We start from the raw sequence: 12,885 nt of genomic DNA on the forward strand, positions 1-12,885 counted from the left end.
TTTATATCTTATCGATGAATTAGCAATTGAATGAACAGGAAACAAATGCATCTGTAAATTAATAAATGCCGTTGAACTTGCGCTCAAAACTTGCTTGATTTCACCCAATACCTCACCCTATCCACAAGCCTGCATAGGCTTTATTCCACAACACAGATTTTATATATATATATATATATATATATATATATAATATATATATATATATATATATATATATATATATATATATATATACACACACACATACAGTAAATGTAGATTAGCATTTATATTTAAATAAGCACTTTCACAGATTACAAAAATGTAAATTGACATTTTTCTTTTTTTACCACCAGCTTTCAGTGTAGTTTTCTACAGTACATTTCTACATTCCAACTGATTGTATTTGAAGTTATCCAAAGGAAAATGTGCTACATACCCATCCCTTCTTACAGTTTTATGTTAGTTTCCATTATTTTAAGTAACCTTACTTTATTTCAGTAGTTCAGACAGGTGACAAAACAAGCATTTTTTCTGCTTCAGAACAGAATCCCAGAAGTGTACTTAAGATTTGTTATTAATGTGAAAATTCAAACCTTTGTGATGTAGTACTGTGCTCATACACAAGAAAACCACCAAAACAAGAAAATAAATTAAAAAAACAAAACACACATTAGTCTTTCTCCCCTTTCTCCTCCAGCTTTATTGATAGTTTAAAATTACATTTCTATGTTCTAGGACTTCAGTTGCATTTACCTTCCGACTTAAAACTGAGTACAAGCAAATGATATTTTTTTTTTTTTTTTTACAGTAGTCTAATTGATATATTGTACAAAAATAACATTTTGATTTCTGTGAAAACACATTCTTACTCATAACTTCAAATGCTGCTTTCTGTTCTTGAATTTCCCCCCCCCCCCCCCCCCCCCGCAGGGTTTATTCATCTAAACTACTTTGAAAATTGAGACCGAAACCATGACCTAATCTGTGGCTCCAATACCGACACGATTACTGCGAGCGGCTTGCTTTTATAAAACAATTTATCCTGATTTTTTTCTCCTGAAATTAAACAGGTTATTTATACTTTTCCTATTCAGTTAGCTCCCACTTAGCTGTGTACTGCTTTTAGGGCCCGAAACTTGATGTAACTCATGTTGTGAACTGCTTCAGAGGTCAAACATTCCAAGGCCAAACATTTATTTTTCACCACAAAAAAAAAAAATTAAATCATATGTGGAAGTTTTCTCAGAAACTTCCAAGACTGATTTTTTCCCTCTCACACAGGATCACTTCCAAGAACTGAGAGGGTTTTTATCTGACATCTCTTTACACTCATGAATCCCTATTTCACCAGTGGCATGGAAAGGGGGTTCTTTAACAAAGCATTATACATAACACCTCTACCAAACTAAACATAAACATTTTGTATTAAATGCAGAAAGTCGATTTTTTTCCCCACCCCTTTCCTCATTTTACATGTCAAGTAAAGCTCACTGGCCTGGGACTAGCCTCTATCTGCCAACCTTGGACCAGTGAAGAGGATTCAGAGAAAATAATGCAACCATCAATCAGAAAAAGGAGGGGCGACAAAGGAAAAGGATTAAGCTGTAGCCTCGATAGTGCATTCTCTTGCCAGGTGCCCAGACTCGCCACAGCGGTAGCAGTTGACTTCACTTGTCTTGCTGCAGTTGATGGCAACGTGACCGGTTTCACCACACCTACCAAGAGAAATCACAATTAATCTGAAATTCCTTATGGTCAGTTGAACTGAAAATGCATTTACATTTAACAATGTTATTTAAAAATATATATAAAATTCAAACATAAAAATAACACTTATTACCATAGGCCAACTCAGATGCTTACTTTGGGTGCTGACTTGTACCAAATTCCATAGGCACGGTGAAAGGACTTGTCCTAGAGTCAAAGCATGTCAAGCTAGGATTCGTAATTATCTTTTAGAGAAAGACGATTACCCCCTCAATCTCCAAGAAAAAAATGTAAAAAAAAAAAATAAAAAAAATGAATACCCATTATGTTGTTTCGGTCAGATATTGTCTAGCCATGACAAATATTCTGTTGTACGCAAAAATGTGTGTCAGATTGATCTTGGACAAAAATCAAGTGGACCAGGGTAATGAAACTTGTATGAGGGAGAGTATTTATCGATGTGTTGTTAATTGCATGTTCCTGGTTTTACTCGTGTAAAGAGCAGGAAGAAAAACCTATTACTTACAATAAAAAGATCCATCTGTAAAATAGTCGGAGTCCCATGAAAATTTGTACTGTGCAACTTTATTTGACATTGTGTTTTACATCACCTTTGTGCCTCAAGGGAATGGTTACTTCTTGACAAACTGAATCTTACTTAAAACATTTCATACATAGAGGTACTCCTACAATATAAAGAGGGGCCTCTCCACTTCCTAGGAAGTGCATCAATGGTCTACGTTTACTTTATACTAAATTAAAATGTACAGTCATTTAAAACAGTAGAGTATACTAGTGAAGATAACTGAAAAGTTGTTCAATTCAGCACCAAAGAATAGTTATTGATGGGGAGTTTGCTAATCTGCAGGTTGTAACAGCAAGCTAGGACTCAGGAGATCTGAGACCATGGGTTTACATTTGGGTCCAAAGAAAACCCAAGCACAAACTTGATGCAATAAAAGCCATCTGGCCTTAAGGGATCAACCCTTTTGTTATAAAAAAAAAAAAAAAAAAAAGTGTTTTACTGATGATTTTCAAGCCAGGTTTTCTCCCCACCTGGACAAACTTTCTCTTTAATTTCTTACTGCCTCTACATTAGAGGTAATTTTGTAATGTGCTTAGTATACAAAGCAGTCAAGTCATGTTGAGAAGATCTACTTTATTAAAGACACATTGTATTCAAAAAACACTTTTCAAAGCAAATTTTCAACAATTGAGATCACTGCAAGGCACTATCTCTTCCTGTATTAAAGCATCACTTCAGCCTGCTTTACTGTAGTCTTAGCAAATGGTATTCCCATTTACCTGTAGCACTTCACTTTGGTGCAGTCTTTCTGGATGTGCCCAAACTCTCCACAAGAATAGCATTTCTGCTCATCTGCATGGTCGCAGTCACGGGCCAGATGCCCTGGTTTGCCGCAGTTGTAGCATAACTGCTCCCGCTCCTTCTTTGGCTCCTTGCAATCCTTGGCAATGTGACCACCTTTGCCACAGTTGTAGCAAGCTAAAAAGAAAAAGGAAGTCTTAAAATGATACACAAGTAAGCATTATTATACAACAGCCTTTGAAAACATTAACTATACTAGCCAGTACATCCACCTCTGAAGTCTACATAGCGACAAGAACATGCATTTATTTTAACACTGGTTGGATAGGTTTTTGCTGTGGATTTAAAACAGCTGGTACCTACCATCCTCCTGAAGTTCACAGTCCTTAGCAACATGGCCCGATTCTCCACAGCGATAACAGATGTCTAAAAGAAAGTGAAAAAAGAAGATAGTCAGTTTATGCACAACTACCTTGACAGTGATCTATACAATGCGTTTTGGCTGCTGTAGGCTATTCTACTCGAACTGGATCTTCAGCAAGGAATAAACATTTAGGAAGCTACCTTCGGTGTCTTCAGTTTTAGATATTAGGAGCCAGCCAAATGCCCCAGATTACCTCTTGCAGAACTGTATCCGGCTCTTCCGCGGCTCCTACCCCCACGACCACCACGTCCTCCACCTCCACCACCGCCACCTCCGGTGGGGCATTCACGGGCCCAGTGGCCTGTGCGCCCACACTTGAAGCACTCGTTGCTGCTCATTTCCACAGTATGTGAGCTGAAAACTAAATATAAGACATTCAGAGATTGAGATTTAGAACAAGCGCCACACTGAAAGATTTTTTTTTAAACACACACACCAAATGCAACCAGCAAAGTAACTACAAGCTGTTGGTTTCTGTATTTTAATTCAGGTGCATGTGGGAACAACAAAAGCACAACAAAAAAAAGAAAGTGAATTGCTTCAGACAATACAATGCTAATCTTCATACTATCCTGGGGTTCTTTGGGGAACATTAGTTTCCATCAACATTTTTTCACAATGACAAAAGTCATTTGTCTACCACAACCAGAGTTTGGTATTTCTCTTTTAAACTTGCTGTTGTAAGCTGTGCAAGGAAGGGCTTTTATTTTAGAAACTTTGGATAAGTCTCAAAATGCACATGACTGCACCTGTTTCTCAAATCAGAGGGTTCAACAGGGTTTTTTCTATGCTGCAATCAAGACTAAGGCAAAAAACAATCCTTACATCCATCTACAACTGCACAGCAATGGCAGTTATCCTGAAGTGTAATAGATATTTTAAAAACACATTCAAAGATTCACAAAAGTATAAATACAGTAATGTATATCTGCCTACGCAAGCACAATATTGGACGCAGTAGGTAGGAGTTATAAATTAGTCTTTATTCGTTTCAGAAAACACATGCTAAAGGCCAAATTATGTCCTTGTCCCTACATTTGCATTTCAAAATGCTATTTAGTCTAACCTTGCTCAAAAAGGCTCCAGGCAGCAAAATGTTTAGGCCTAATTCTGAATCGTGGTTTAGAAAGTAGACCGTTTTTAGATCACAAAAAGGGTCAAAGTACCTTTGTTTGGCTTTATCAGAAGAAAAAAACGATTACTACAATGTAGGAACGTTCTAGTATTTAGGATATGTACATGAATATTATCAAACACAGCAAATCAGAAGCACAGTTCACATATCAATAAATGTTAGAAAACATCGCACTGTTAAAGTTACTATCAATTAAAATGTGTGCATTTAAGAAACTGAATTCAAATCTAAACATTTGTGATGTGCCATACAAATTCTGGTCGAAACTAAAACAAGATCGGTTTGATAACTTGATTAAGGTGTAGGCCATACTAGGCCTATTTACTATCAGTCTCAGAAAGCCACACTAATGTATTAAAATATGCCTTAATTTTTACGAAATTATAATTCAAGCGACAATTGCATATCAAGAAATTCACGAAGTTGTAACAAATATCATACATTATAGTACTTACACATGGTAAGAGTCAGCCCTACTTCTGTAGTCGTACTAAGATCACCAGTGTCCGCTATTAATAAAACGTATTTCTAGACATCCACGTCGAACACATTTATACAAAATAATAATAATAATAATAAAATAATAATAATAATAATAATAATAATAACCTTTGACAGTGTAGAAAATGCTAAAGTTAAAATCTCCACAGTTTAATCTAACCGATTATACCCACGGACGAACTGTGAGATCACGAGACACATGGTCAACACACTTTATGGTAAAAACAGGCGTTTTCGTTAGATTTGGTTGCTAGTCATTTGTTTGTGAAAATGAAAACACCTCGATCCGTGCTCGTTTGTCCAGTTAAATCAGCCCCACGCCGTGCTACTGCAGCTAGCCGGAAGATAAATGCGCCGCCCACCCACGCCCGGGCCTCACATAGTAAAATAACGCAACCTTCCCAATAAGCCACGGGCATTCAAATTCGCTTTTAAACCTATCTTTACATAAAAATAATTTTAAAAAATCAACATAAATACCGACTACTGGAATACGAAACTAACCTTAAACAGCGCTTGAAATCGGTTCAATTAGCCGTGTTTCCCGCGCGGAGACTGACGCCGCAGGCCAAAGTGAGCCGTCGGAAATTTTACTTGTTTACCTTTTAATTTTTGTTCGGTTACAACTCGAATGTTTTTGGCCTTTTTTTCGTGTTTCTTACTCGAGGGGTGCTACAATTAATGCGACGCGAAAACACAATTGTAAAACCGCGTTTTCTTTTTTTTCTTTTGGCCTTTGGTTTCACTTACCGTAGCTACGTGACTCGCCGCGGTTTATTTTCCGTTCCTCCTCTCCCCTGCGCCACACGCGGTTTGCGCACGGTCCTCCTGCGCGCCCCTCCCCCACCCAGGCTGCCTCTGCACACGCCTCGTTGCTTCTCAGGTACCAATGGCAAGCGAGTGTTGCAAACCACAAAGGAGTCCAATGAGAGGCCAATTCCCTGCTTCTGAACCAGCCCATGTGTGGAACCAAGTACTAGTTTGTAAATTAATAGTTGGTACAGGGGCTAACCTACACAATTAAGGGCAAACAAACTGGGTTTAAATTAAACCAAATAAACTCCAACATAACCCATGGAACCGAACAATTTTCCTTATGCAACAATGTATTAATCATAATCTTTATACAAACCAAAGACGTGCTTATGCAAAACAAAGATGTGCTTTTTTTTGTTGCTTTTTTGTTGCTTTTATGTGTACCTAATTACCCTTTCGTGATTCTTAGCATTAAAACTACACATTATGGGTGTGGTCGGATTATTATTATTAGTTTTAAACTCGAGGACTTTCCACTGCGAACAATGTGTAGTCACAATGTATAGTTCTCCTGGCAAGGGCGTTGATGAGAAGTTAACAGAATAAAAAAAAAGTGTTTTAAGTTTAAATAACCCTAGCCCTAAATCTACAGAAATCTGTACTTGGCAGTGCATACAACTTCTTACTTCCTATGAACTCCAAATCCCACCATACATTGCTGAAAGAATCCATTCCTTTCCCTAGTCCAACGTAGTAGCTTCTTAAACAGATTTTCTGTATATTACTGTGTATTTTGACTTTGCACGTTGTAAATAATATATTTAAAAACAAACAAACAAAAAGCTTTGTTCAGATTAGATTTCAAGGTTACGTATTATACCACAGACACAAATTATATTTTTACATATCTTTCAAAAATACGTTTGAAGACCGTCTCATGAAGAAAAAACAAATACATAAAAAATGGTTTCTATGCAAGCAGCTTGATTACACAGGACCAGTACTATATAGATGTCAAACTAATTTGGTGGATGTCCTCCATTACACTTATTGTTTGTATTAACTTCAGTAAAGTAAAAAAAAAAAAAAAAAAAAACTACACATATCATTCCTCTTATATTTTAGGACTTGTTTAGGCTTTATGGGAATTCTCCCATTGTCTGTTTCTGGGATGGAAGTACGACTCCCATTGCACAGCAGTCTAACCCATTCCAGGTTTTACTACCAGCTTGATTAGCTGCAGTGTATAGCTAACAAACTCAGGTGTGTCTTATTAAACCCATGTTAAAACAAGGAGTGGATCAGACTGTTATGCAATGGGAGTCTTATTTCCATCCTTGTATTTTATTGGAAATGCCTACATTTGCACTAATCCAAAGACATGAGCTGACAAACAAGATGGATTTGCCCTGATTGGTCTATAGCTCTATCTGGGGCACATTCAAGTAAAAAGATTCACTGTGAGTGGTGAATAAATCAGCTTTCTATCCCAGAGGAAAATTGCTCTTCAAAGCACTTCAAGGCAGACAGTGAGCTAGAAAGGGATACATCTCAAAGTTAAAAATGAGGGTTTGAATGATAATTTTCTTCTGAGCACTAGAAATTAAAAGTCAAGCAGTGTGAATTACTGCATAATCTTCAATCCATGCAATAACGTTAATGTACACATGTTGTAAAGCTACTTCATGAGTAAAGAATGTGTCTTCCTTAGGGCCAGGTGTTTCTGCAGGCACAAGTAGTGGTAAAGGTTATTCAGAAATTAACAATTAAAACATTGCTTTTTCTGATTAATAATTGGTGTATTATTTTAATAACATTTGTTTGGTTCAATAACAACTTTTGCTTTGTGTCCCCCAATTAATAATAATAATAATAATAATAATAATAATAATAATAATAATAATAATAATGCTTAAAAAAACAAAACAAAAACACAATATTCAGTCGAAAAATCACACAGCCAAACAAAATGTTTCTTTTTTAAATCTAAGATAGAATTGAGAAGATAGGAGTTTGGTAACAAAACAGCACAATGCCTTGTTAGAGCCTACAAGACGCCTGCCCCATCTATCTTCGGAAGGTAGAGTTCGGTTAGAAATGTCAGAGGGAGATGTTCATTTAAATCAGAAAGGGGCCAGGCTTATTTGAATACGTGAGAAGGGAAAGTTGGGGTGTGAATGCATTGCATCTTTAGCATGGTGCTGTGAGCACTTCTCCAGTCCCGCCCCTGTACATGCATGAGGGCTGTGTGAGATACATAAGGTAATATTCAGAATTATCGCCGCAGTAAATCATGGCAGGCTTCTTGCTAAAGTAGGTCAGAAGGTACTGATTTTTCACATGCATGCATTTGGCCACACTGGCAGCTGCAAAACTTTTAGACATCTGCTGCTATCAGTCTGAGCTCTTGCTGGAGTAACTGAAAGGCAGATGCTGTCATTCGACACCCCAAAGCTAAGAGAGCCTGTCCTGTGCTTACATTTGTTTTGGTGTTCACTAATTTGTGTACCACAGTTTGCCTAAATATGTTGCAGAGATTTCTTTGCTGCCTTCCAATAAAAAAAAATGTTGCGTTGGCGATTTAAAATTAATACATTTCTGTAGTCTTACACTGACTTTCAACTGATTCATTTCTAGCCAAGCAGGACTTTCCTGTTACCTAGACAGCCATGTTTGTGACTGAGCCACAGGCATATGTATTTTGCATGAATTCTGCAATTATTCATTAAGAAGTCACGCAGACCAATAGGTGTGTATTGCATTCCTAATTCAAACAGTTTATCATCATGTGACACAAGTGTCTCCAGTTTCTTCAAGTCACTTGTGTCTTTACATTAACGATCATTTCACTGATTTCTAATTAGTGCCTTGACAGAGCTATTTTCTCTGTGTTTTATAGAAGGGCATTTTATTGCATATATATATATATTAGCTCAAAGAGCCAGCTGCCTATATATATAATAAATCCATGTGTATAATGTTATTTTCATTTCTAACATCTTCTTGTACAAACAAGAAGCCTATTTTTAAATATTAGTTCTGGGTGTATTTAGTGTAATTAACTATGCTATTATCTCTGATTACAAAGCAGTTTAACAGTAAAAGTATGATGATAGGACATAGCATTGTTTCATGGTACAGCTCTTTTGTATCTGTTCCTTTTTCCTGTTTTGATATCAGTTCTCATTTCAATCCATTTTTTAACAGTGACCCCTGCTGGAAAAGGAAGATATTGGTGAGGGCAAAAGATTTGTTGCCAACAAATCTAAGCAAGCATGTGTGGCAAGTTTAACATCTTTATGCCTTGAAAAACAGGTGTTTGGGTGCAGGATCTGTACTCATTTCCACCCTAAACTGACAAACAGGCTCATGAAATTATTCCATAAAGGGGGATAGCTTGTACTTGTAAACTGAACTCCAATACTAATCACAGACTGTCAGAAAAAAATCTGTCCAGATTATCTTGGTATTTAATATTTTGCCTTTTTTAACTCTTTAGTTTTTTTAACACAATGGTTGCCATACCTCTCCCCATAAACCCATAAACAGAGTGCAACATCGTTGTGTATCAGTACCTCTTAATACCAGTGTTACCTGTGTGAAGCTGGAACTTACAGTCCTAGCAAGTATTTTCTCTACTATCTAGAGGTGCAATAGAAAACACTCTCTGTTTTAATGGGTAGTACCTGCAAGCCGCCACTTGGAGGAGTTGAATAGCTAGCACACGCTTTTTAATGAATTTCCCTCAGATACACTCATCTTTACCTTAGAATTAAAACAAATCTGAAGTAGCATATCAAAAACCATTGGGGGCAGGCCTAAATTTAACTGGTAGCAAGGTGCAGGATGTATACAATAAGATGACACTTTATTTAAATGACTTTCTCAGAAATATGTGTAATGCCACAACCTCTTTTTGCAATTCATTGGGTAATAGTACAGTACAGCAGCGTAATTCAAAGCAAAATATGTTGTTGTGAATTATGAATTTTCAATTCCATTTATATTGTATGAAAACATTTTCTCTGTTGAAACACACTGAAAAAAAACCCCACTAAATACCAATAACCTTTTCAAGAGGGCCAGCTCATTATTGACTGACTTGAGTGGAAGAGAGGGATACTCTGGAATAAAAGGACACTTAATATGTTGATATCCATCCAGAACAGGTGTTTATTTCACATAGGATGAGGCTGCTGATATGAAAGGATAGCATGTGAGAAAAGGAGAGCGCTAAGTGTCCTCTTAGTCTGTAAATTGACTTTGTCTGACAGTAGCCAACCCCCCCTCCCCCCCCCCCACAAGATAAGCTATATAATGAATCATCTAAAAGGTACTTGCCAGGGTTGCAGATTGCAAAGGAGAATCAGTGTAAAAAGAGCATGTCTGAAACCCCATGTCCTGTACACTGACCTGAAGCTCTGCAATGTGTGAACCCTTATTACTGGAGTCTGATTACAGACACATTGGATTTGTGTACCTCTATTATGCTTGCATTCATATGGGATACTGTCATGTCTAAAAGCATGATGCAGTGCCCTGGAATGGGTTGATTACAGATCTATGGTTCTATCATTAGACAACATGTTTAGAATAAAATGATAATCATACAAATCATAGCAATGCAAATAATACTGCTGTACCAGATAGGAGTGGTATTCATTTCACAATGTGTAGCAGTTCTTTGCCTTGGTCTGTCAAAACAGATCTGAAAATCAAACATTGGGTGTAATTTCATTCAGCCATGAAAGAGTTAAAAGCCTTGCATGCTGTTACTAAGCTCCCACTCCGGAGAACACTTTAAGTACGTATGGCTTGTTTTTGTATGAGTCATGTCATTGATTGATCTTCAAGCAACCTCTTTAGTCTCTGCTAACCCTTTTCAACTATTTGGAGATCAATAAGATTGCAACGTAGTGGTTTAAGGTGGATTGCATTCTGATGTCCAAAGCAACTGCACTGCTATGTAGAAAAGACTGTGTGTGTATTCACTGTTTGCAGATCTGGAATTGAATGTGGCTGTGTTATATTTATTACTAATATTTTTCAGTCAAAGACATGATTTAAAACACGTCCAATTAAAGACAGTGTATAATGCGTACACAACTAGATATACTGTACTGAATTGAAATTAAAGTGTAGCTTAATGTGTGTGTGTTTCCCTTCTTCTCCCCTTGTTGCTTCTGGAGAACTTGTATCCCATACATAGCAAGAACAATGAAGAAACTGTGCGTTTATCAGACTGAGAAGCTCAAATATATTCCTTCAGAAGTCACACCCTAGCCTGAACAAGTGCCAGATTAATTTTATTGCTAGTGCCAGATTAATTCTATTGCTGGTTTTCAATGACTCTGCCTACAATAGATTCCACTAAATGACAAGCTACTTTTTGTTTTATATATAACTATATATCATTTTTCCCTCTACAGAATCCAGTTTACAGTTGTGTTACTAGCTGATAAAACGAAATCTGTTCTACCCCTTTAAGAATGTATGGTAATAAAATGGAAAAAGCCATGGTTAGGGAACACCTTAAATATTCCCTCTGATTCTTTGTTGCAGACAGCAGCTCATCATTATCAATCTGTAACCATGTGAGCTACTGGCTCTAGCATTGTTTCCTTTGAATCTGGGGGATGATGGATACGTGAGACTCCCCAACACTTTACAGAGATAACAAACGGAAACCTCTCTTTCTTTCACAGAAAAACACTGAACAGCATTTAAGTGGCTCTGGTGTCCAGTGTGTGCAGCGTTCAGCTGTCTTTATTAAGCCAGTGTGTGCAGCGTTCAGCTGTCTTTATAAAGCCAGTGTGTGCTTGAGGATGCTGCTTTGCTATTGAGGAATCGCCTGCCTGCCACCGAAGCAGGCCGAGTAATGCAACCAGAGGCTCTCCCTCAGCTCAACAATGGCAGAGCCCCCTGCAGTCTGTTATTGTCACCTGTTGTGGGGGGATTGCTTCACTAGTCATGCTTGCCTTGGATATTTCAGGTGAGTTCGGAAATAAAGCTGAATTGCTTGTGCTACAGTGCACCTCTTTAACTAAAAAGTTGCTTATGACCAGCTAGCAGCCTAGTAATGATGACGCCTGATATCTTAGTACTGGCATTCAGTTAGGATGTGTGATAGATAGCCCTTCATTACCTACTTTAACAGTCCTGGAAGATGCCAATTCCTTTAAGCAATTGTAAACAGCTGTGCAACGGTGTGGAGAGATTTTTTTTCTGAAACAGCAGAATAGGAGAATGTTCTGGTTATTCTCAAAACGTCCTATTGGATTAATTAAATGAATGCTTTCTTAAAACTAAATTGAGAGGTTTGTTTTTTTAATTTAATTTGCTTTGTTCAAGTAGGAGCTTTCCAGTGATGGCAGGACTCTTGTTTGCTTTGTTTATTGTCTATGGTGTGCACGCATAGGATAATATGCCCACCTGTCTGTCTCTGAACCTGTTTCTGTCTCTAACCCCAGAGACGTGTCATTTAAATGACACCAACCCCCTTTCCCTTGGGACAGCATGTGATGTCAAAGGCTTGTGTGATAAGTCTATAAAGAACAGATGGCATTTAAATAAAAAAATAAAGGCAGACGAAATGAAAACCCTCACTTTGATAATGCTCTGAACTGCAGTTCGAGTTTTTGAGCTGCATGTGTGTTACTACTGTCTCTCACAGGCTGTGAATGCTAACCTGTAACACAAACCAATTGACTTGAGCACCTGTTTGTCGCCATCCTTCAGTTTCTGTCTTCATAGACCATGCAGTGACATATCATGAGTCTCTGTAGGGTTATAGGACTTGTGATTACCAAATGTATGTACCAGCAAAATCTAAAGCTGATTCTCCATGTGCACTTGCAAAAAGAAAGGTTCTCGAGGATTGAAAGACACCTACATTAAACTCTTCAGGGAACTGGATTTCCACCTGGTGTTGCATGAATTGGGATTCTTTCCAGATCAGGTGCCAAAATGATACAATTGGATGAAGTTTGTGCCGGAAGACACTGTAGGATTAAAAAAGGACCTGCTGAGCTACAGATTGAGAGTGATTGG

The 12,885-nt window shown here is 37.5% G+C and overlaps 1 protein-coding gene across 2 annotated transcripts; it reads right to left on the reverse strand.

Annotated features, from left to right (window-relative positions):
- Nucleotides 1-655: 655 nt before the first annotated feature.
- Nucleotides 656-5,940, reverse strand: LOC121298203 (cellular nucleic acid-binding protein-like). 2 transcript variants are annotated; one of them, XM_041225148.1, is made up of 5 exons: nt 5,830-5,940; nt 3,637-3,804; nt 3,383-3,445; nt 2,998-3,196; nt 656-1,700 (listed from the first exon to the last, which is right to left on the reverse strand). In XM_041225148.1, the coding sequence occupies exons 2-5, from the start codon at nt 3,779-3,781 to the stop codon at nt 1,583-1,585; spliced, it is 525 nt and encodes a 174-aa protein (XP_041081082.1). In that variant the 5' UTR covers nt 3,782-3,804; nt 5,830-5,940; the 3' UTR covers nt 656-1,582. The 2 variants fall into 2 exon arrangements, with proteins under 2 accessions (XP_041081082.1, XP_041081080.1); XM_041225146.1 differs by lacking the exons at nt 656-1,700; nt 5,830-5,940 and adding an exon at nt 1,830-1,899.
- Between the last annotated feature and the right edge of the window lie 6,945 nt (nt 5,941-12,885).

This window comes from Polyodon spathula, chromosome 23 (genome assembly GCF_017654505.1).
Source record: "Polyodon spathula isolate WHYD16114869_AA chromosome 23, ASM1765450v1, whole genome shotgun sequence".
NCBI classification, from domain to species: domain Eukaryota; kingdom Metazoa; phylum Chordata; class Actinopteri; order Acipenseriformes; family Polyodontidae; genus Polyodon; species Polyodon spathula.

Excerpts from the sequence above, each read along its gene's own strand:
- LOC121298203 (XM_041225148.1), bottom strand. The coding sequence starts at position 3,781 with ATGAGCAGCAACGAGTGCTTCAAGTGTGGGCGCACAGGCCACTGGGCC. Across the intron at positions 3,446-3,636 it reads CGGATACAGTTCTGCAAGAG|ACATCTGTTATCGCTGTGGA; the intron begins GTAATCTGGGGC and ends ACTTTCTTTTAG. Across the intron at positions 1,701-2,997 it reads ACCAAAGTGAAGTGCTACAG|GTGTGGTGAAACCGGTCACG; the intron begins GTAAATGGGAAT and ends TTCTCTTGGTAG.